Here is a 26328-nt window from a genome sequence, read left to right on the forward strand (position 1 = left end):
GTAGTGATGATATGCCCCAAGTACTTGACTGACTTAGCAGCAATGACACATTTGTTTTTATTAAGGGTTATACCTTCACTGTGTAATTTTATTAGAACTTGGTTTAAAATTTCGTCATGTTCTTTGACTGAACTAGCATGGATTAAAATATCATCCATATAAAAGACTACCCCTTTCATACCTGAAAGAATCTTAGAAAACCTAACTGCAAAATATTCTGGAGAACATGAAATTCCAAAGGGAAGACGTGTAAAAAAGTATCGACCAAATGGTGTGATGAATGTAGTTAGCAATTGGCTTTATGGTTTCAGTTTAATTTGGAAGTAACCACTAGTTGTGTCGAGCTTAGAAAATATTATTGAATTTTTCAGTTGAGCCAAAGTATTCTCTATTTTTGGAAGTGGGAAATAAGCTCTTAATACACTTTGGTTAAGTTCTGTGTAATCTCCGCACAACCTAACAGAGTCACCCTTTGGTACACAAACAATAGGACTTACCCACCTGGTATGTTCTTCAATTGGTTTTATTATACCCAACTGAAGTAGACGGTCTACTCAACTTTTAACTTGGGCATGAGTGGTAATGGAACTACTCGTGGTACTGACTGAGCAAATGGCTGAACATTAGATTTTAGCTCAAGTTTCATTTCTGTTTTAAATTCCCCAATATCATCAAATATTCCTTGAAATGACTCAGCTATCGTTTCTAATGAGTACTTGCTAGCACTGTAGGTCTCTGATTCTGCCCCAAATGCATTTATATTTTTAGATACTAAGTTATTAATATAACGTGAACTATTTTTATTAATATTAAGCATTTTTAATTTTATAATTCCAGGCCGACCAAGGATAGGCACCTTTAGATTTTTTACAACATATAAAGATTCTGAACACATACTGTCATTATAAGTCAAATTAACATCAATTTTACCCTCAATTTCTAGTTTTTTATTATCAGGGCCCCCTATGGACTCCTGGCAAACATACATTTTATTTTTGTAGAAATCAGACAACATATTTCTAGAGACACAACTTACATCAGCACCTGTATCAACAAGAAAAGGCATAACATATTTATTGTCAACTAAAACTTTTGCAAACCACTGATCTTTATCATTAGTGTAAATGTGTCCTAGATGAAAATCAAAGTTATTTACCTGTAAGTTTTCCATTTCATTTTCTATTCCTACCTCACTTTCAGCACAGTTTTGACCTTCAACTACTCTTACATTCCTGCCGGATCTACATCTAGCTTGCCAATGTCCTTTCTTTCCACATAATCGACAACGACTATCTTTTGCTGGACATCTTTCTCGGCTGTTGCAGCTTGGTACACTACAGTATGTACATTTGTAGTTTTTGTTGGATTTCTCCCATGTGTTCTGTTGTCCATATTTATTTGGTTCTGCTTGTGATTGTGACCAGTAGTTACCTCTGTGTGCATTGACCGTAGCTACTTCTTGTACTCGTTCTTGCCTAAGAATCCTGTTTTGAGAATTCTGCAGCTCGGCTTGACGTACTGTTAATACAGCTTCCCCTAATGTTAGGTTCTTTTGGAGTTGTAACCTCTCACTTACTTTTACATCTAAAACTCCTACTACTATGCGATCTCTTATTAACTCTTCTTTTAGAGCCCCATAACTACAATGCTCTGCCAGGCTATGAAGTGCAGTGATATATGCATCCACCGACTCCCCTGGCTGTTGACTACGTGTATTGAACTTGAATCGTTCAAATATTACGTTCTTTTGGGGTATAAAATGAGCGTCAAACTTCTCGATTATAATACTATATACTTGCTGTGCGGGCGTTAGATTAAATTGAGTTATAATTTCCTCTGCTTCTGCCCCCATTAGATACACTAGCATATCAATTTTTTCAGCTTCTGGTTTGTTTATAAAACCACTAACCGACATATATCTTTGTAACCTCTTTTTCCACTGATTCCATGATCCTGGAAGGGAGAAATTAAACTCAGAAGGAGCTGATACTGTTGCCATTTTGGCAAGCACATGGCTTCCTGCTTGATTCTCTGCCATCCCTGGAATTATTTAACTCTATTTCTGCTCTTTGAAGAAGGTTCTACTTGCCAAATATTCCTCGGAGTATTTGCAAGTTCGCTGCCACCATGTAGAATTATTGAGACAATCTTTATATAGCACTTTATTACAATTATATTTCAAAGCGACAATCCATATCATTAACCTAACTTCTCCTCCCATCTTGACATCCTGCCCTTCTCCCCAAAGAGCTGACTCTACAGTTTTCACTGATTTTTTCGTAGAGAAAAGCAGGCACCGACATTTTTTTAATTATAAGTGGCTTAATTTTCATGTCAGAAACTTTTTATTACTATTTTTTAAAAGGTCTGTTTGTATACTTGAAAAAAGATTATTTAGGTTTTCCTCGAAAAATGCAAATTTTTCCCATTATTAGGCTTTGAATGTTTCAAAATATGCATTTGACGAAAAAAGCTAACTTTTAACATGCCGTATCTCGGTTTTTATTGGTCTTAAAGATATTATTGAAAAAGAATTTGGTTGGTGTTACTTAAAGATACAATTTTGGTACCAACAGTTTTTTTGATTAAATGCATATTTTTCGAGGTATTCTCAAAAAACCCTCTAAAAAAGTCAATTTTTTCGTCGAAAAACTGGTATTTTCAAGCGCGAGTAACTCAAAAAATATTAGTTTTACAAAGAAAATGTAGAAAACATTTTTTTCTTAGAATCACTTTTTCCATCGAATTACATGGTTAAAATGTAATAAAAAATTCCAACCCCCGAGATGGGTGGCAACCACCCCCAAGGTTTTAGCGTATGATAGCGGCATGGTATAGAAAATGATCCTTGGACTATTCCCTACCTTCTGTAGAAGTTTCAAGTAAATCCATGCTGGACGAAAAAATTGCGATCCAAAATACTTAATTTCCTCAATCGACTATTGGGGCCGATCGACCGGCTCTGTCCCGTCATACAGGAGGCCGACTACAATACCTTTTATTTATATTTAATTTAGAATGTATGGACTGATTTTCAGCCTTAGTAAATGGATTTAATTACCTTCGTAGGAAAGCAATTTTGATACCCTCCCAGTAACCCCTGTTCTACGTTTCGCTTGACCGACCGCAGTATGTTTCTCTACACACTCACAGTAATCAACTGTGAAAAATCTAGCTTTAGTAAATTTCAAGAGATTTTTCAGCGCTGCCTCTCCGTCTATGTGTAATCCTTATTGATTAGGCTGAAATTTTGACATTCGCTATCTACCAGAACATAGTTGTTCACGATAGCAAACTCTTGAGATGTTGGCGCGATCCGGCGGTAAGGCTAAGTACTTATTACGACCTCCGTCGTATGTGTAATTTATTCACTTCAATAATTTGAAAAAATAGTAACACTAACTGGAAACAGTTAGTAAAAATAGTATCTACTAGAATAATACAATATGATAGCAAAAATAGTAAAACATTCGGTAACTCTGACTATATGGTTTAAATAATTATTAAAGCGCGAATATAATTTTCCTTGTAAAAAGATTACTTTTTACGAGGAAACCAATAAATCAAACCAAACATGTTGACGCGAAATTTTAACGGTATTAACTAATACGAGATTATTGTCCTAATTATCATATAAACAACTATGGTTAAAAAACTCACATTTGCTAATAAACGTACTCCAAGATACCTTGTAAAGACTTGAAAATTGGGTTGGTGATTCGAAAGTAAATGTGCTTGTTACTTTAGTAATTGTATTCACTTCTTCGGTTTGTCTGGCGCCAATACCATATATGACAAAATTGTGTAACGATTCTGTTCATGAAATCATTTATTGAATTCAACAATATTAACACCAATTTTCACTTTCGATATCCCATCGTAAATTTGGATTTCGAGGTTGAACAAAAAAAATTGTAAGTGATGTAGGTGGTGTCGGCGATGAGGCGGTCATGAATTTCGTCATGAGGGATTCTCGAGTCTAAACGACATCTCAGCACGTTGCTAAACTGACAGGAACCATTTCGTTATTTTTGTTTTGTGGATTTACTTTTCGATGGAGGTGGACGATACAAACAAGGAAGAGAAACGTTTATGCTAAATATTTAAAATTAAATATAATTATTCTGTTAAATACAACATAAATAATTTATATGTTCATTCTTCCCATTTTGTAAGGCCTCCTTATTAGCTTCAAGCCACTTTTTTGTAGTCTTTCTCTTCCCTTTTCATCTCTACAGGGACCACAAAATCGTCAGAAAACAAATTGACTACATCCTAATAAAGCACAGATATCGAAACTCAATTCAGGCAGTAAAGGCTTATCAAGGAGCAGACGTATCTTCTGATCACAGTCTTTTTATTCTTAGGTTTCAACTTCAACTAAAAAAGACGCAAAAAAGATGCAACAACAATAGACTTAATATACAGAAACTAAAGTCAGAAGAAACAAAAGAAAATCTGAAACACGAAATCAACACAAATCTAGACAGAACCCAGGAAATAATTGCAACGTAGAACAGCAGTGGCAATTCTTCAGAACCTCTATATTAGAGCCAAGTAAGAAAGTACTTACTACAACCAAATGTAAGAAAGAAGAATGGATGACGGAAGAAATTCTAGAGTTGATGAATGAAAGAAGAAAAAACAAAACCATTAATAAGACCTGTTATAAACAGCTTCAAAACCAAATAAGAAGATAAATTAGGGAGGCGAAAGAAACCTACTTCTCTGAAAAATGTAGAGAGATAGAAGAACTGCAAAACACATATGACAACTTCAACCTACATAAAAAAGTCACAGAACTAGCCGTAATATGAAATCGAAGAACGTCAAATATATTGCTCGACAAAAATGGAAATATTATAATGGAGACAGAACGAAAACTACGACGATGGAAAGAGTACGTCGAGGAACTATTTCATGACCAGAGAGAAGCTAGTACACCCGTAGATAGCCAAACGGGAGATGTAGGCCCAGAGATAACCAAATCAGATGTTAGTCAGGCAATAAACACTATGAAAACCAATAAATCTGCTGGTTCAGATGAATTACCTAGCGAGCTGATAAAATTGGTCAACGAGAAAAACCTGGACATAATAGTAAAACTGTTCAACGCTATCTATACTACAGGAATCATCCCTAGAGAAATGTTGAAATCAGTATTTGTGTGTTTGCCAAAGAAAGTGAATGCCAAAGAATGCAGTGACTACCGAACCATAAGCTTAATGTCACACCTTGAAAATTCTATTGAAAATTATCCACGCCAGAATACACTCTAAACTGGAGCTGGATATTAGTGACACTCAATATGGGTTCCGCAATGGTATGGATACCAGAGAGGCATTACTCTCCTTCAACGTGCTGACACAGAGATGTTTGGATGTTAACCATCCTCTTTACGTCTGTTTTATAGACTACAATAAAGTGTTTGATAAAGTAAAACACGATCGACTCATGGAAACCCTAAAAAATAAAAACCTAGATGAAAGAGATTTAAGACTAATAACACACCTCTATTACAATCAGCGAGCAATAGTAAGAATTGAAAAGGAAACTTCTGAAGAAATGGAAATAAAGAGAGGAGTCAGGCAAGGCTGCAATCTATTACCTCCATTATTTAAGGCTTATTCTGAAGAGGTAATGCGAGAAACTCTGGAAGATGAAACAGTCGACATAAGAGTAAATGGAGTTTTAGTTAACAATATCAGATATATAGATGATACAGTAATGATAGCCGATAGTTTACAAGACCTGCAAAGACTCATGAGTAAAATAGTGTAGTAGGGAGTACGGACTCTCTCTCAATATCAAAACGACGAAGTTTATGAAAGTTATTAAAAACAACCATAATACTAACGAAATCTTGATAGTAGAGGGCCAGCAGAACCAAAGAGTAAAAAAGTACACTTACCTAGGAATACTTATAACAGAAAATAATGACTACACTACAGAAATAAAAGTCAGAATCGAAAAAGCACGTTCTAATTTTATAAAAATGAAAAAGATCCTATGTAGCAAATATTTAACATTAGCTCTTAAAGTACTATTCGTTGCAAGATATTTCGGATTTAATCAGATTTATCATTTAGTAAAGTACCTTTAAATTTTGGATATAATTTAAAATTGAACCTAATGAAAAGAAAGTCTAAGGGTGACTATTCGGTACAGCATTAAGGGAGTACAGTCATTTTGTGCTTGATATCGGTCCAGTCTCTTAATCTGGGGAATTCCATCCGAATAATCTTGCAACAGATAGTACGCCCAACAAAATATTACATCTACAGTGTACTACATTATGGAGTGGAATCATGGAAGTTAAATGTAGAGACAATGAGACGACTTAACGCCTTTGAAATGTGGACCCATAGAAGAATTATGAGGGTTTGCTGGGTAGATAGAGTTACGAACAATGAAATACTGAGAAGAATAGGTAAAGAGAAGGAAGTTGAACTTACAATTAAAGAAAGAAAGCTACAGTATCTCGGACATGTGATGCGGGGCGAGAAGTATGGCATCCTACGACTCATAATGCAAGAAAAAGTAGATGGCAGAAGAAGCATCGGAATAAGACGAATTTCATGGCTGAAGAACCTGAGTGAATGGTTTGGATGCTGCTGAAAACAACTATTTAGAGCTACTGCTTCAAAAATTAAAATAGCTATGATGATTGTCAACCTCCGTAGCGGAGATAGCACCTGAAGAAGAAGAGGGACCCTTTTACCTATTATCTATTTGCTATTCTCACCAACTGCTCTAAAAATTTCAGTCGTTTTGCTTTAATAATCTGGCTCATTTCAGATTTCCCATACAGCTCTCTATTTTCGATATTTGTTCCTCTTCTCCAAAAGTTACCTTAAAACCTCACCCTATTTGCAAACACTTCGCTTTCAGGTATATATTCTAGACTTGTTATACTCGAAGTAATGTACCTTTGTACACTTTTTATCACTAATTATTCTTTATATATTTACCACCGAAGCTAAAAACCTATATAAACTCGGCGAGAGCTTCAATCTCCATAACGAAATTAAGAAAATTTCTGATATCGCCAACAAAAAAAAATGATATATGTAATAATAACTAAGATGAAGTAATAGTGGACCCTCAAGATATACTTAATACTTCGAAAATGTACTCAGCTAATTTGTTCAATGATCACACACCAAAAAATATAATATGATTTGTCTTTAAAAAGACAACCACATGCAATGGTGACAGTAAAATTCTGGTGTTAGTGATTCCATAGTACATCTCATAAAAACCAAGAAAAAATCGCATGATGCTATCCCGATATGGTGAGTATTTGGTCTTGCATTCAGTTTAATCTCAAAGTTAACACTAAACTCTGATTTTATATGTACCTATGTTATTTTAAAATATAAATAATATTAATAATATATAAATAATACTAAAATATAAATGATGTATCTTCGATATGTTATTAACTTACTAATCGTGATATTTTCTTTCAATTCATTTCCTGTTTTAATATGGATGACCACATCCTACTGCATTCTGTCGAGGAATTTGCGACACAATTGTTTTCATTTAATTTTTTTGACTTCTGATTCTTTCAGAATAATACTTGACTCTTTCCACTGAACACACACTGTGCTTACATATTTGAGATTTATCAAACTGTCTATTTTTAATATAAGACTGATGTTCACTTATTCTAACGTTTATTGGTCTTGATGTTTCACCTAAATAAAAATGTTCGCATTCAAAATGTATTTTATAAATACAATTCTTAGTTCTTTCTTGTTCATTGTTAGATTTAATTTCAGATAAACTAGATCTCAATGTGTCTGTTGTTTTGAATATTGTTAAAATGTAGAATTTATTTCATATTGTTTTATGTTTCTCGGATACTCCTTTTAAGGCCATGGGTACATAATTCGCAAATATTTTACGGCTATCCCTACCTTTTCTGTCTTTACATGACAAATTACGTGTAGTAAAATTCACACTTCTATGGATATGTAAATATTACTAGAATGTCATTCTACTCGACAATGTCATAACTAACTTAAAGAGATGGCTTTTTAATGTTCTCGGATAACTGTTATTTTTTGTATAATTGCAAATTATTCATTCAGTTAATAAATGTAATAATTTTTTCACTAGCTATGTATTCAATGATTGTAATAATTTATATGTACCTACAACAAAAACTAATACTCGATCAAGAAAAGAGGAAAAGTGTTAAAGCGATTTTTTAATAAAATATTGTTACTATGGAACGCTTAAAATTTTGAACATCTTTAACAGCAAAATACTTGGATCACAGAATATATCTTGATGTATTCTCTGCTTCTATCTTCCATAAATAATACACAATAAATACCTATTTATAAAAGTTCACATCTTAAATCAATACAGTGATGAGCGTGCTAGTAACCGGCAAAATAGCCCAAAAGATGGAAAACATATCAAGTTGTGAGGTAAAAAGAAATAAAACTAGTAGAGTTGTTAAATTTAGCGATAGTAACATATAAATTGACATTATATTGATTGTTTCCCACCTTTAGACCTATCAGAGGAGTATGTCAACTAAAACTGTCACTGTGACAGTGGCATTTCTCAAATTCGTCCGATACGTCTAAAGGTGGAAAACAATCAATTTAATGTCAGTCTATAAGTTACTATCGCTAAATTTAACACCTCCACTAGGTTCATCTCTTTTTATCTCACTTTATAACTTAATATGTTTTTCATCTTTTGCGTTATTTTGCCGGTTATTAGTGCGCTCATCACTGTATATCAATTATTTAATCAACAACTCAAAATATTCCCGATTCATGTCAAATATTTAAAATTGACACTGATTGTCAGTGTCTGACTGACAATATGATGACAATATTCTATTCGACTGAATGCACAAACCATACATACTCATAGACGTTTCACGTAAATTGTCAAGGTCAAGACAGCAAATTAGTTACCATTCCAATCCACAGATGTCGCTGTCAGTCAATTCTCTTGTCATATTTAACAACTGACAGTTGACAATTAAATTAATTTGTTATTTACTTTTTATTTTACAGTTTGTGGCTTAAATATTTTATTATAGTTGTGTTACGTTTTTAATTAGATTTAATCACAATTTTAATCAATTGTATTAACCTCCTCTCCGTTTTTGTGAGTAGAATTTTTAGTTTACATTGATCATCCCGTTTTGTGTTTCTCCACATTTAAAAAACAATATAATAGATCCTGAAACAATTTATTCCAATAGACAAGTGTGTCATCAACATTTCGGGCCTATATATTTTTGGAAGTTTGTAAAAGATTATAAGGTATTTATATAAACAATCATCCTACAAGATTCTTTCAAAAATTTTCATTCAACTCAATATTACACATCAGTGCTTTCACGTGACACATGGCAGTAGTGTTTATAGCATTTTGAAAACAAATTGGAACATTTGAAGTTTTCAGTAAAACATTGAATAAAACATTGAATTGTCTTTCTGTTGTTTTAATTTCCTGCGAAATTTCATCAAAAATCCCGCAAAATTTATAATTTGAATTTCCTATGTAACTAAAATTTGTCAATTTAGTTCCCATTCCAATCAAGAGATGGCGTTAATTCGATCCCAAAGATTAACATGGTCGTAAAACGTCTATGAGTATGTATGGTTTGTGACTGAATGCGTTGTATGACAAAGATAAATTTGGAAAATATTACCACGGACATTGTGTTGATTTTTTTTTTTTCGAATCCTAAAAAAACCAATAAATATATTTGAAAAATCTAAACGCAGAATGAAAGACTAAATTATGACCGAGGGCCGAAAGTCCCTTAGATTAAATAAAAATTATATTTTGAATGAGATATTTGAAATTAAATATAACACTAAATTTTCTCTTAGTTTTTTACCCCTGTAACTTATTAAAATAAACATTATAGAAGTTCTCAGGGACTTTCGGCCCTCGCTAATAACGTAATCTTTCATTCTGCGTTTAAATTTTTCAAAAATACTTATTAGTTTTCTCAGGATTCGAAAAAAATGAATCCCCATTTGAATAGCATTGCAGCCGAAAATACGTACCCATCCTGTTAATATGGTATTGATATATTTTCCTCCTATTATCTCTTGTGGATGTTACGGGATCCCGTTCCAAAATGTTCTGTTCCATTCGGTCCATTCTTGACAAATCTTATTTATAAACGACAAAAATTAATCATTTTGTAATAAAACAGATGCAATAATTATATTTCTTCTAAGAATGAATTTTTGTTAGAACAAATAATTTTGGCTCTATTGTATAAGAATTTTATAATTTCCTTTTTAATATCTCTGAATATAGACAAGGCGAAAACGGCGGGTTCGAAGGGAAAAATATTCCCATGAGATTTTTTTGCATAATCACATTCGTGAGACATCCCAGAATAAGGTTCAAGAAGTCGCCCAAGTGATAAGTGAGCCAATTTTTTTTAACAAATTTTTTTTATCAAATTGCAAGAATCAATATTTTTGGCCAGAACAATTTTTTCTCTAATTTTTTGGACCATCCTGGACAAAAAAGGTCTCTTATAATTTTTCTCTAAAGTTGATCGTTTTTGACTTATAAGCAATTTAAAATAGAAAAAAACGAAAAATGGCGATTTTCAAGGCTTAATAACTTGGTTCAAAGTTATTATTATGAAAGTCAATATATGACTAAATCAAAGTTTGAAGCCCCACCTACAAGATCCTGAAGAAATTTTTGTCATTATTTTATTACTAAGCTGTTATTTTTAAGTAATAATAATAAGCGCCATGCACGTGTGCGGGGCTGTAAATGCTGAGTGCGAGAGAGAAGCTATTCCAGCAGTCCAATTGTGCATCTTACTCGGACTCACATTTACAGCAGCGTCAATACGATACCACCACTCATTGTTATTAATTAAAAATAACAGCTTAGTAGTAAATTAATGACACAGATTTCTTCAGGATCATGTAACGGCGACTTTAAACTTTGATTTAGTCACTTTCTGACTTTCAAAATAATAATTTTTGACCGAGTTATTAAGCCTTAAAAATAGCCATTTTCGCGTTTTTCAAATTTTAACTTGCTTATAACTCGAAAAAGATCAACTTTATAGAAAAATTATAAGAGATCTTTTTTGTCCAGAATGGTCCAAAAAACCTAAAAAAAAATTAGTCCGGGCCAAAGTATTGATTTTTGCAATTTGATTAAAAAAAATTGTTAAAAAAAATTGGCCCACTTTTCTCGTGGGCGACTTCTTGAACCTTATTCTGCGATGTCTCACGAATGTGATTATGCAAAAATATCTCATGGGAATATTTTTCCCAACAAACCCGCCGTTTCCGCCTTGTATTTTATGATATGAATGAGTCAGATTAAATTTAATTATTAGAAGAATTTTTTTACTAAGCAACGTAAACTTCTGAAGTGGAAGTCGAAACGCCAATAAATTTCATTTGTAACTTTGTGGCTTATTTCCCAATGAAATAAGAAATTGCATAAGATGCCACAAAGAAGCAGCTTCAGAACAATAATCAGAGCAAGTCTTCAAAATTTCAACGAAACACAAGATTTCTCAATTAAAAAAAGAACACGCAAAGGTTGTTTAAATTTCACGTATGAAAAGTCTTCGTGGAAGCAGTGATAGAATCTAGTAAGGGTATTAAAGTAAACGGCATATTTATTAACGACATCAGGCTTGCCGATGATCCATCGATAATGACAGATCGATATCATCGAAGACGTTTAATGCCTTTTTAACGGTAGGATATGGTAGATATTGGGTAAGAATGGTGTTAGGACATGATTTCTCTCCATTACAGGAGTTGAAAAAGAACAAGGCTTGCGTATGGCAGGGCTCGCATCCCTGAGGAAATTGTCTGCCTTCCACTGGGATTGTGGAAGAGTACCTACCAGCTACCATAAATTATAAAAAACGAGAAAAAATTGACTGTATGCGACCCAGTGTAGAGAACACTTAAACGAACTGAGTATTATGTGCAGCGATTGACTAATTGATGATGATGACTCAGAAGATCTATTCTTCGGTAGTCATCGAATTTCAGTTGGTTTCTCTTTTTGTGTAATGTTGTCTACTAAAACCTCTAAAAATCACAATAAAGATGCGCACTAGAAATAAACAAACCAAGACATGTTGAATGTTGTGAGGATCACTCCAAAATCATGACTTACAATGTATTGTTATGATCTGCTTTCTATTACTTTTATTTTAATTAGTATTTATTTAATTAATTATTGAATTGACGAAAATCATACAAAAAAAATTAAGAAAAAATCTCAGGGTGCCTTTTTGTCATAAAAAAATAACTAAATCTTAGGTTATACGTATCCTTTCTCGTGGCTTCAGTATCTCTAAGTTGATTCTTATCGGAATAAAATAGGAAAGCACACACAAATACCTTTATTATCAAAAGCAATGCTCTGAAAATCTATCAAATAAATCCTGTGGGCATAATTGTCCAAATGAAACTTTTACCATATAATTAATCTAATTCAAACAAATATTTATCGCTGTGTTCCTAATAGGGCTTTTCATTCACAGTCATTTGTTTCGAGCTTCTGTCAAATGTCACAAAATATAAATACGTCTACGTCATACGTTATTGGTATCTACCAATGATACAATCCAAAGACGTATGCCGTAGCTATATTAATATTATGTGACACATGACAGAAGCTCGAAACAAATGGCAATCGATGAAAAGCCCTATACCATTAATAAAATAAGCTAAACAAACAAATTTAGGTATTTGCAAAACTACTTATACTTCCTATTAAATTTTTGAAATGTTGGAATCTTAATTCATATGCTTTTAAGCAAAATTTTTAACTTCTGATTATAAAGAACATCTATCACATTAGTTATTGACTGACCTTTTTGATTCACACACAATGATGTCTCCTCTTGACCCAAACAGCTCTTCCTTGTTGATTATGTTAGGCTACCAATCAAAGCCCTCTCCGTTCTCAGCATCAATCCAGCAGCATACCAGCAACTATTTCTCCAAAACACAAGCCAGGCCGCTTTTGACCATTACTCGTTCAATAAACTCCAAAACTCTCTCCTCTCTTTCTCTCAATAATAATCTCCTGAGATCCAAGTATCTTTTTTACTTGGTGTCACAAATAATTTTAATAACGATAATTCTTGTAACTTACTCTCTTGGACTTTACAGAATCAAAGAGGTATTTCTTCTCGATTTGATTTGTCTCTCTTCCACTTTTTAGCTACTCTCCACTAACAAACAACCACTAGTACTTACTTCTGAACTATCCGCGAAAACTTTCGACTGCCCTTCTAGGATGTCGGCCACACACTGATCTTTCTTTTCCAAACTGTCTCAACATTCAAACTTCCCTTTACCCATTCCAAATTGCCAAGCCAATCAGAAACATTTCTCTTTCCACATTCCTCTTTTTCATTCGAAAAACCCAGGCATTATTTCAAACAATACTTCTACTTATCCTAATCACTTTCCGGAAATTATACAAATATTCTTGTACTTAAAACAAACAGACTTAAAATTCCAAATCTCTCTACCTTTATTTTTCTAAAAACTAATAATTACAGCTACCTGTGGATTTTACCTTCTCGTAACAAACAATATTTTTAAATTATAATCCGAAATAAATTGTCATTTCACTTCACTGTATTTACAAATGTTTTTAAGTCTTCAGGGAAAAACTCATTAAGGAGAAACCCACTGCGTGAAAGCTACCTTCTACTAAATAGTTACAAATCAATATACAGGGTGTATCAAATTTATGTGCCCGCGTTATAATTAAAAAATTAAAATTTTTACTCTAACTTTGATTGATAAAGTGATACATAATAGTATATACATTGTAAATCCCAAATCATGATTTTCAAAATTTATGAATTGTAAATCATGATCCGGGAGTGCCTCTGGTTTGTTTATTTCTAGTGCATTTTTATTGTGATTTTAGTATAGACTCCATTCCTTTGGTATTTCCTCCTCTGACTAGTTAGCATCGAAAGTAATGGCAATAGTTAGATTAATATCAGTTTAAGATGTATACAATTAACTTAATATTAATGTTTTTACTTAGTTATGGTACATATTACATATATTTACATTTGTAACGTGGCATATCAATTCGTTCATAAGGTTTTCTACATATTAACACAATTTCTATTTCTGATATCGTTTCGATTTTAAGTGAATTTTTATTCTGATTTAGGTAATGTTTATTCGGCATATGTAAATCTGCTTAATGGCATATTTATAGAGCATTTATAATATGTCCGTTGACTTTAATAGAGTTGTAGGAATGAAAGATGTTTATGTACGATGTTTTTAACATCGTGGAAAGGATTTATGGCTTTAAAAGCGGGATATTATTTTAAGTGGCTTATTTTTGTTTATAATCTGACAAATACTGCGCTCTAAAGAAGGAGGTGCATTCATTCCGTACTTTGTAAACTGTGACTAAAAGCTTTTGCATTTTTATGTGGAAGATCACTTTGGTTATTAATATCTAAGATGCAAATATTTGTTTTTAGTTGGATGAGATCATTGCTGCTAAACCAGTTAATGCACTGTAAACTAAGACACAGAGGTGTTTTACAATGTATATTGCTGACAAATGTTTATTTGAATTATACATTATACAAGTTGATGATTGTTAACTGAACAAAGTCTAAATTTAAATATCTTCTAAATATTTTTAACAGATTGACGGACAGTAGTAACAAATAGTTCGAAAATAACACTATCACTCTTTCTCTTTAAATAAACTTAATTTTGATTATTTTATCACCCTTAATTAGGTTGCGGCTATAACCGTCATGGCGCCAGCGGAATCCTAGATACTACGTAATGGGAAGATGGCGGCTATACCAGCAAAATTTTAAAGTAGTAAATGACAGGTAATTTTGAATATGTTGTCGAGATATTGGGCACACATATTCGTAATATAATAAAGAATGGCGGTACAGAGCCCAATTTGAGAAATATATTATTATGTCGAAATTACTCTGTAATTAAATACAATATTAAAAAAACGAGCCTGTATCGCCATTGAGAAACACAAAAAATACAGTTTCTTCAAATTAACTTTTTTATCCTGTGCCTCGATTTTGTGTAATTTTGGACCTACTAATTTTTTTTATTTCTAACAAGAAATCGAACATATTATACCTAATAACTAATTTGGCAACATAGAGAAATTGTCACTGTCATTTTGACAAACCAGCGTCAGACTTTCTCGTATCTGTTCTGTTATCTTTATCGATATCTGTTCATTGCAGTAGTATATTATTTTAAGAATTCATTATTGTTGTTTCATAGGAAAGTAGTGTTTATTTATAGTTAATTTATTATATTTTTGTGTAATAGAACTAAGTTGTTGGCCTATTTGAAAAAATAGATTATTGGCAATTGTGAGTTTTAGTTATATATAGGTATGTAACTATATTTTTCGTAAAAATATTTCGAATTCTAATCCGAGTATATAAAGTTAAAGTGCCTTTGGCGCTCTATGAACTAAATAAAATAAGACGGCTCTTGTTTCGCTTCACAACAAAATGATTATTTATTATTATTATTTCGTGCAAATACTTATGTTAAATTGTAAACATAAAATTTTCACCCATTTTGGTTTATTTTTATAAATATTTATTTACTAATAACAAAATTGTTTTCTATTACTTTCATTTAGCGCGCCTATGAGTATAATTGTCAAAACATTGATCTTACATAATGTCAAAGATTACCACTGTTGCCAAAGTTTCGCAGACCTTACGAAAAAAGGTACATATGATACTATCTCCCGAAGTAATATTGATGACGCGCTACTGTATGCTCTTAACGACTCAAAAAAATAATTTCTCGCCAGTGCAGTGGCGCAAACCCCTCCCCTATATGTGACACTATATTATTGTGTTTTCAATTTATCAATCAAAGGCAAAATGAAAATTAAAATAAATTTTTTTTTAAATAACGCGGGCACATAAATTTGATATACCCTGTATATTGATCTGTAAATATTTATTAGAATTTAGTTTGGATGTAAGTCGATTTCTTTTTTAATGAGCTTTCCGATGAACCATTAAAGACTTTTGTGAATAATTAAAGTGAAAAGGACGATGTATTTAGGTTTAAAATGGAAAAAGATTGTTTATTACGGGAACTATAGAATCCACAGGTAGAGGTAATTATCAATTTCTAGAAAAATGGTTTAAAAGAAAGTTTGGAATTTTAATATCTTTGTTTCACCCCGAGTAAATGTTGTACGGTTCCCCGAAAGTAATTAGGATGGTCGGAATAATTTTGAAAATGACTGTTTGTTTGTCGAATGGAAAAGAAGTTTGTTTATCGAAGAAGATAGGACCTATGAATTATTTCCAGGACTCTCTGTTGATAAGTAGTATAATTTTTGTTTACTGTTCTCTACATTTAATTAGTAATTTACTAAAATGCGGCAAAAATTTAAATTTGGGTGATTTGAGGGAATTTCAGTTTCTAAGTGGGGGATTTATAAAATCACATCGGGCAACTCTGGTTGTAGTTGTAGCAAATTTTACCTGACAAATTATCTTTCTCTCTAGGACCTCTCTCTTGTATGTTGGCGCCAATCTCGCTTCACTGTTTGAATGGGACGGGGCCATTCCATCAGTGTTGACAGTTCATTGGTACCTATATTATTGTGTTTGTGTTTGTATTGAAAAACATATGCCAAATCAAAATGCTTATTTAATAGATTATTTTGAACAAGAACGAAATAATGGGATTCTGTTTTACCATTAACTGCAGAGAAGTAAGTTAAAGAATTTAGATTTCTTAGATTAGGTTTATTAGAAATCAGATTATTATTAGATTTAAAGATCAGAAAGTTTTCTTATGAATTTTAGCGTTTGCAGCACTTAGTTTTGAAAATATTAAATAATCTATTTTAATGATTATAGGTACCTACACTATGATAATATTGTTGTTGATTAATATATAACGGCTAGTAATGAAAACTAATTGACATAATTAATTAGAATAAATAATTATAGATATTAATTTTATAGTAAACAAAAAAAGAAAAATATCTCTGACAAGTAATGACATAAATGTGGCCCTGATGAAAAGTCATATTCTAATGTTTTGACAGTGCTCTGACGTCAGAAATTTTAACCTACGTAATCTTGCTTTTGTAGTAAAAAGACTATACCTACATTTTCAAAATAGGTATGTAGGTCCTAATCTTTTATTACAATACTAAAACATTTAAAATTACTTACCTGTTGCTTTTAAAAATTATTTAAAAGTCACTACAATTATAAACTTGCTTTTTGTGTCTGTCCTCACAACAATAAAAACTAATATACTTCATACAATTTGTTTACCCATAACCATTGACGTATTAATAAAATAACCGACATATTGACCAATAATTGTTGACAGGTCATTGTAATTACCCAATCAGAGGACGTATAACGTTTAATCTGCGCCGGGAACCAAGATTTTGATGATTTCGCGCACACATAAATTTACTCCCGACGCGCCTAAAGAAGTATAACTTCAAAAACTCTTAAAAAACAACAGCCAAGAAACTAAAATTGAAATAAATGGAAGACGAATAATAGAGGAGGTAATTAACAACTGTACATATTTGGGAATTGTTTTGCATTTGAAAATATTTTTAAAGTAGGTACGGTCCTATCTATGCCTCAACTTTTATCTTAACAATTTTGTTCGTATCTGTTACTACAAATGAGTAATTGGATTTCATCGAATAATGTACCCTGTATATCATTATTAAAACCTTCGAATAATGCCACGATTTGACTTAATACAAATGTTTGTATATTTACAAAAATGATATTAAACCATAACGAACATATTAATATCTACTATTAGACAATTTGTAATTGTCTAGCTTTAAGCGCCATTTAAGTAGCTCAGAAACAGAAAGTTCCACGGACTTGATAGTAAAAAACGGCTTAGTCATATACGTCACTTGTTTAATAGTGCATTACAGGATATATTTTGAGTCAAATCTCCTACGACATAATTATAAGATCGGGTCGACATTGAAACCTCACCCACGTCGTTTCTTTCACTGGTTGTTATTAAAACATATTAAAGCAATTTATATATCCATCCTGCCGCTCTCCTATCTTTTATCGTGAGTTGGTATGTCTTTTAGAAACGTGTCTTTCAGAAAGTCGTCTTTCTTTGTTTTATTGTTGAATACAAATATTAGGTTTCAGAGTCTTTTATAAAATTAATTTTTTTTCTTACTATGTATTTAAAATACATAAAATATATAAACAAAAAACGAACCCAACAAATAGCAAAAGAATTACAATGGCAAGCAGGACAATATTAGTTAAAAGAATAAAAATAATTATAGAGATAGAAGTTTAGCTTATAGAGACTTATACAGGGTGTCCCGAAAAGATTGGTCATAAATTATACCACACATTCTGGGGTCAAAAATAGTTCCATTGAACCTAACTACCTTAGTATAAATGTGCTCATAAAAAAAGTTACAGCCCTTTGAAGTTACAAAATGAAAATCGATTTTTTTCAATATGTCGAAAACTATTAGAGATTTTTTATTGAAAATGGACATGTATTATTCTTATGGCAGGAACATCTTAAAACAAAATTATAGTGAAATTTTTCCACTTCATAAAAATTTTATGGGGGTTTTGTAAAACCCATAAACCCCCCCAAACTTTTGTGTACGTTCCAATTAATTCATTATTGTGGAACCATTAGTTAATCACAACATTTTTAAAACTTTTTTGCCTCTCAGTATTTTTTCTATAAGGCCGTTTTTATCGAGATGCGGCTTCTTTTTTAATATGTCTACATAAAAAATTTATGGGGGTTTTGTTCCTTTAAACCCCCCAAATGTTTGTGTACGTTCCAATTTAAACTATTATTTTGGTACCATTAGTTAAACCCTGTGTTTTTAAAATTTTTTTGCCTCTTAGTCTTTTTTAATAAGACACCTTTTATCGAGATGTGGCTTCTTTTTCAAAATATAGCTAAAAATGTAAATTATAAATAAATTTTCAGATTATTAACAGGTCTCTATAATCGTACTTAACCATGTACAAATATGTGGTGGATTCGACAAATATTCAAAATATCTCGATAACCAGTGGCTTATCGAAAAAGTACTAGGAGGCAAAAAAGTTTTAAAAACATTGTGTTTCACTAATGGTGCCACAATAATAATTTAATTGGAACGTACACAAAAGTTTGGGGGGGTTTAAGGGAACAAAACCCCCATAAAGTTTTTATGGGGTGCACAAATTTCACTTTAATTTTTATTTAAGATATTGCTGCCATAAAAATGCCACATGTCCATTTTCAATAAAAAATCTCTAAGAGTTTTCGATATATGAAAAAAAATCGATTTTCATTTTGTAATTTCAAAGGGCTGTAACTTTTTTTGTGTGCACTATTGTATATAGGTAAGTGAGGTTCAATCAACCTATTTTTGACCCCAGAATCTGTGGCATAATTTATGACCATTCTTTTCGGGACACCCTGTATATTTAATAGTATAATAAAAAAGACCAATAAAAAAAGACCTAGAAAACTAATAGATTAATAGAAAAATTTTGTGGATAAACGACAGAAATTAATACAAAAAGCTAAAAAATATCCACTGATATTTACAAAGTGAAAAACAGGAATTACAAATGGAAAATAAACAGAGCAGTAATCAGGAAAAGGAAATTTTGACGGTTGGAAAAAAGACGAAGGTCGAAGCTCTGGTGAAGGAAGTTCCTAGTTTTTATTTTTTTTTTTATTTCGGGAAGCCCTCTGTTATTGCATTATCATTGTGATACAATTCTTTTCTTATACAACTTTTAACATGACATAAAAACTCCTTTATGTAATTGTTATAATTGAATCAAGACATAAAATTCTAAAAAATCTAAATGGATTTCATAACCTTCTCGGACAATCTCCATCTTCAATAAACTCATGTTTCCAAAAAGTTATCAATGTTTATTGGCGTCAAGTTTTATTATTTTTACAAATTTATAATTTAAATTTCACATTACATCCAACCACTATTTGGTTTTGGGGCTATTAAGCCCCTAGAATGAATTCACTGAAGATGGACTAGGTAATAAGTCCGAAAACGTTCTGAACGACAAATGTATTATACTTGGATTCTTTAGAATTTTAATTCTTGATTAAATTTATATCAATTACATAAAGGAGTTTTTACTTCATGTTAAAAGTTATTTAACTGTGTGGTATATACCGGGTAATGAATCGTAAAACGGGCCATAGGAAACTCAATGTAAAATTCTAAACTGTTGAATTCCTGCTTCCCTAATTATTTTACATCAAAAGTCATGAGAGAATATTTGTAGAGAATTGAACTCTGTATTAAAGTCAAAAGTTAAAATTATTGTTCTACAATTTAAACGCATTCCAAAATTTTGAAAATATAATACATTTGCCACAGTAGGTATGTGTGTAAAAGTTAGACCACACATTACTATTTAACTGACAGTGCTCACATCATTGACTGAATAAAAAATCTTTATTAATAATACTTTCTCCGCAACTGAGGGTATCTTACAAACTGTATTGTTTTTAACCTTCTGTTACTCGCGCTAACTTTTTGTGATCGAGTATTCGCGCACGGTGCCGAAGACCTGGTCCAAAAATAAGGGTCAGCAATATTCGAAACATTTTTTTGCAAAATTGTGTACAATTATATTATTTAATGAATATATGAAGAAGAAGAAGAAGAAAAATAAGAAGGAGAAGAAGAAGAAGAAGAATATGAATTAAAGCAGAACTACACAGAATAATCAGAATTTGGTATAGCATAGGGCCTAAAAAAACAACCCTCAGATCTTTTCTGCCAAAATATAGCTGTTGCCTACAACACCATGGCCAAGATGTAAACCTCAATTTTGAACAAGTTACAACCTCCTCAACGCCTTTGGCGGTTATTCACTTTTTTTAACACAATTCTTAATAATCTCGTTTTTGAACACGATTTTCGAAGTGGAAATCGTAACGTCAAATTTTTAGTTAAACATGTAATTGTCATTACAGTCAACTGTGCAACCCATACAAACACAATATTTAACATAGGCATGCAACAAGAAAACAGCTTCAGAACCTTATTAAGAATAAGTACCGTCGATCCCTAATATAGGTAGAACTTCATTGTTGTACTAATACTGGAAATACAATAGGAAACTTGCACATTTTTTTACACAATAATGTTCAGTTTTGTTTAAAAATGAGATTTCCAAAAGTTCACCCTTCAAAAACTCATAATAACTTAGAAGTACAAATTTAAGATCTTCTGTGTATTTAAAGCATTTCAAACGACCCGTGACGTCATATGGTGGTACGGGGGTAGAAAATCCCGATGATGGGGTTGATTAAGTTGAAACACTAATTACCGAAATATATTAATTTAAGTCACCATGTACGACAGTAACTAGTTGGTGTCGGGATGGATAATGTCTCTGCTCTAACCACGTCGGTTTTTGAATAATGAATGATCTCCGCCTATTCTTTTACGTATGTATAAATAAATCCTAATTGTTTGTTATGATTGACCATATTTTAATGTGACCGTGAATTACTAATACAAGCATAATTGCTGACTTAGATGTTTTCAAAATGTGTGGCCTAGATTACATAAAACCAATGTCACCCATTTAGGAAAGCCAAACAATGTATGTGAATAATATGTACCTAAGACTTTTAAAAATTAAATCGATTAAATACTCTTATTTTTGGATGCTAATTTAAATCCTTTACAGTCACATAATTATATTTTATTTATTTTTATGGTTATATTTAAATTTTAATGATACATATCGTATGTCATTGTAATAATAGGTTTGTTCTAGCAAACAGCCAAACTAGTCAGAAACCGTCAGCAAACAGTTGGTCAGTGAGAGAACATAATACAGGCACCAGTGCTATCCCCTCTACTCGCGCTGGTCCACTATTCGCTGATGGTTTCAAACCGTTTGAAGCTGATGCTAGAACAAACCTAATATATACCAGTTTGTTGAGATTGGAGCTTGATACAGTTTTTGAAGGAAAGGAAAGAAGGGTTACTATGGAAAATAAAAGAAAACACTATAAGCGTTGTTTAGTATCATTTTGTAAAAGTACAACTATTAAAAACCCCAATAAAATATTTATTGGATAACCAGCCGATAAAAACGGCGTATAATATACATATTATGTACTTATTTATCTGCTTTAACTCCTCGAACTTTTCCAACGAAAAAATTTTCACCCTTTTAAAAATATGTGGCCACCATACACATATTTATTGTAGGTAAATTATACTTCTCAGGATATATACTATGCTCCTCAGAAAAACCGTTTTCGGTCATTTTAAAAAAATTGTCTTAAGTAATAAAAACACTCAACTATTAATTAAAAATGGTTGGTTGTGTTAAAACACTAAGGACCAGTTGTTCGAACGCTAATCAAGAAGTTGATTATAATTAAGTCCACTTAACAACCATCAAATAACAACTCCCTCATTCGTATTTGAATCAGTTGATTGTAGTCAATTATATTAATTATCATTATGATAATTAACATAATTGATTGATTAATTAATTATTAATTGTTAATTAACATAACAATTATTAACATAATTGAGTAATAAATCTCATAATTATAATTAATTATGTTTTCACCAACTCAAACAAAGTTCACATTGACAGTTGGTGACAGTAATTAAATATTTGATGATGATTAGTTGATTCCATTTTTGGTTAGCGTTCGAACAACCGGCCCTTAAATATTTGTTCGAAATTGTCTTAACAAAATCACTCAAATATTAGTCAGAAATAGCAACTATAAAAATATTTATAAAACTGAGTGTCAGTGTCAAAACTAATGTCAAACCTAATGAATTAATAGCGACGACACATCCAATGCTACAATGAGTTGACGTCACGACCAATGAGGGCCCGTTTTGGGCTGGCTGCTATAATTGGAATTTTTAATCGTCTTTAGGGGCCAAACTAAAGACAAAATTTTTTTTTTATATAATATAATAAATTTTAACCATATATTATATGTTTAAAATTATGTTCCGTTGTGATTTATAGCATTTTTTTCGAATTTAAAATTTTAGGTAAGTTCCCTATTTAAGTACCAAGCTAAACTCATATTTAACATGTACACATTTAAACATACCAAGTCTTTGACTATACCTTTTAATATAATCCACTGCATATCATAGACGGAGAGCTGGAGCGGAAATCATCGTCATAAGTAATATGGAGTTTTTACTGTGAAATGTGTTCATTGTATATTGACAATTTTATGACCCCTTTCAGGCTGACACCTCAGTGGATACAGGAAGTAGCAATAAGGGATGAAAGGGGAAAGTTAGTGCAATCATTAAAGGTTTTCACCTCCTATTTTGTTAAACCTTTATCGATTTGCATGAAAATTCGTGACTAGTTAGAGCATACCTCAAGAAATAAAACTAATTTGGTGCCAACTTGCACTTTTACCCTGGTGGTGAATACCATCCCTTCCCGCGGGTGAAAACAATTTTAATAAAAATAAACCCACAAATCGATAGAGGGACAAATTTTAGGTAATATTTGTTATATCCTGTTATTAAAATATATCAATACATTTTGAGTTATTAAAGATAAAATATTTGTCTATTTAAGAGCATATGCGTGAAGTTACGGATGATAAAAAGAACCTGTTAACTAATTGTATGTTAGTAAAATATTATTTTTATATTATTTCTATATTTAATTGAATTTTTTCTATCAATATAAACTGAATATGTCCAGAAAATGGGGGTGTCCAATAATGGGTACATTTGACATATTCGAATACACAATCGCTAAATTTATAATATCGAAATAATATAAAAATAATATTTTAGTAACCTACAATTAATTAATATGTTCTTTTTATCATCCGTAACTTCACGCATGTGCTCTTAAACAGACAAATCTTTGATTTTTAATAATTCAAAAAGTATTGATTTATTTTAATAACATGATATAACAAATTTTACTTATAATTTGCCCCTCTATCGATTTGTGGGGTTATTTTTAATAAAATAGTTTTCACTCCCGAGAAGGGGTGGTATCCACCCCCCAGGGTAAAAGTGCAAGTTGGCACCAAATCATTTTTATTTCTTGGGGTATGCTCTAACTAGTCACCAATTTTCATGCAAATCAATGGAGGTTTAACACAATAGGAGGTGAAAACCTTTAAACACTACAATAACTTTCCCCTTTCATCCCTTATTGCTACTTCCTGTATCCACTGAGGTGTCAGCCTGAAAGGGGTCATAATTATCAATATACAATAGACATATTTCACATGCCAGACTCCATATTACTTTTGACGATGATTTTTTGGCTCTAGCTCTTAGACTATCAGCTCACGATGGTTTAAAGAATTACCAATATTGCTAAATGTTTGCCATTAATATTATTAACTGATAAAAACTTCTGTTTTGCAGTCTCAGGCTGTCACAGCGAGTGAGAGTTTACTTCCAGTGTTTATGAAGACAGTTTTAACAGAGAATCTCTTTTAACAACTTTTACGACTATATCTTAATTAGCAGTCCTAATTGCTCATAAGCCATAATTTCGACTGGGATTGAGAAGAAATGCTATTAGTGTTTTGTTATCTGTGAAATATTTATTGGACTGAACAACTCTTTGACGTTGTAATTAGTTTCCGTGCTCGAGATATGTTAATAATTTGTTAAAACCAACTGATGATATAATCTCCATTAGTGAATGATTTTTGCTTCATAAAAACGATCGAGAGATTAATATGAGTGAAAAGAACATATAAATTTAGGAGTTTGGCTTAATATTTGTACAACAGAAACGATTCGTCGTAATAGTTAAGTTATTGCATGTTATAATATCTTCTTGACTAAAATTGGAAAAAATTGGAAACAATCTTCTTGACTGTCAAACTAACGTCAGAACGTATATGTATCGATCTGTAAATTGGTGCCGAAATTTGTAATTATTACTGTAAATACTAGTTATCAAAATAAGTTTTCGCTCAAATAGTGACTAATAACAATTGTGTTACGTGTTAATCATCAAGAACAAGCTGTAACTTCGGTCAGTAAGAGATGTTTTACTTAATAATCTTACAACTTAAACACATACAGTGAAAAACTATTGACAGTTTGACACTGTATGTGTTGCTATCCCGTCCCAACGGACGCCAACGGTTAGGCAACCAGTATTGCAGTGATGTATCCAAGGTTATCACTTATTTCCAGACATCCAAAGCGGTATTATAAACAATTTCAAGTTACTTTTGACTACATGAGTAACAATTTAAATCAATGTTCCCCCACTGTTAGCAACACCATGTCTGGATCCAATTCTTCCAGTAATCTTACTAGTTCATATGCAACTGCTACTATGACTAAAGAGTTCAATAAAGAGTAAATTCAAGTTACTTTTGACTACATTAGTAACACCTTAAATCAATGTTCCCCCACTGTTAGCAACACCATGTTTGGATCCAATTTTTCCAGTAATCTTACTAGTTCATATGCAACTACTACTATGACTAAACAACGTCCGAAGTATCCCAAGAAGACCGAAGCAATTTTATAATTAGTTGTACGTCTCTATAGTATCCAATGATTGTATATCCAATTTTTTTTCTTCATAATTTTTACCTAATGTTATTTAAGATTTAGAAATTAACTGTTATAATTATTTAGTTTTAAGTCCTAAATTATTGTATAACCAATATTTTTTGTGTCAATGGCCATTGCTGCCGAGACACATAAATTTAAATAAAAAAAAATATCTTCTTGTTGTAGTTCATCGTCCTATTTCTTCTATTATCCCAGCTCTTGTTATGTTGATGTCCAGCTATTGTATCACCCCATTTTTATTTCGGTTTTATTTGTGTTTTTGACAATTTAAAATTAGTTTACTTCAATATACAAAAAAATTATATGGAAGCAACTTATAAAATGTTTAAAAAAATTTCAATAATTTATAAAATAATAATTTTACTCATTATACCTGTAGGCAGTAAAATGATCACAAACGATGGATGCCAACAGAAGGTTGGACAGAAAAAGAGGCTAGAAAAAGGTATGACATGTCTAAAAGAGAGGGAAATAAGGAGATATACAAGGTAGCGAAGAGAGAAGCGAAGCGCTCTGAAGCAACTGCTAAGAAAAGATCGTCTGCACAGCTGTATGAGGAGTTGGAAACACCTGAGTGGATGAAAAGGTTATTACCGCAAGAGGGGAGCAGTGTAACAAAAAGTGTCGGAATATTCTGGAGGGAACACGATATTTACTTTAAGCAGCGTGGAGGGG

At 31.8% G+C, this 26328-nt stretch overlaps 1 protein-coding gene across 1 annotated transcript; it reads right to left on the reverse strand.

Annotated features, from left to right (window-relative positions):
* Positions 1-1032: 1032 nt before the first annotated feature.
* Positions 1033-2038, reverse strand: LOC126882482 (uncharacterized). Its single transcript, XM_050647446.1, has 2 exons — positions 1157-2038; positions 1033-1044 (listed from the first exon to the last, which is right to left on the reverse strand). Exons 1-2 carry the CDS (start codon positions 2036-2038, stop codon positions 1033-1035), a joined length of 894 nt encoding a protein of 297 aa, XP_050503403.1.
* Between the last annotated feature and the right edge of the window lie 24290 nt (positions 2039-26328).

The sequence above is a fragment of the Diabrotica virgifera genome, chromosome 3, assembly GCF_917563875.1.
Source record: "Diabrotica virgifera virgifera chromosome 3, PGI_DIABVI_V3a".
NCBI lineage: Eukaryota > Metazoa > Arthropoda > Insecta > Coleoptera > Chrysomelidae > Diabrotica > Diabrotica virgifera.

What these genes read in the sequence shown, in the direction of transcription:
- LOC126882482 (XM_050647446.1), bottom strand. Translation starts at nt 2,038, where the DNA reads ATGGCAGAGAATCAAGCAGGAAGCCATGTGCTTGCCAAAATGGCAACA.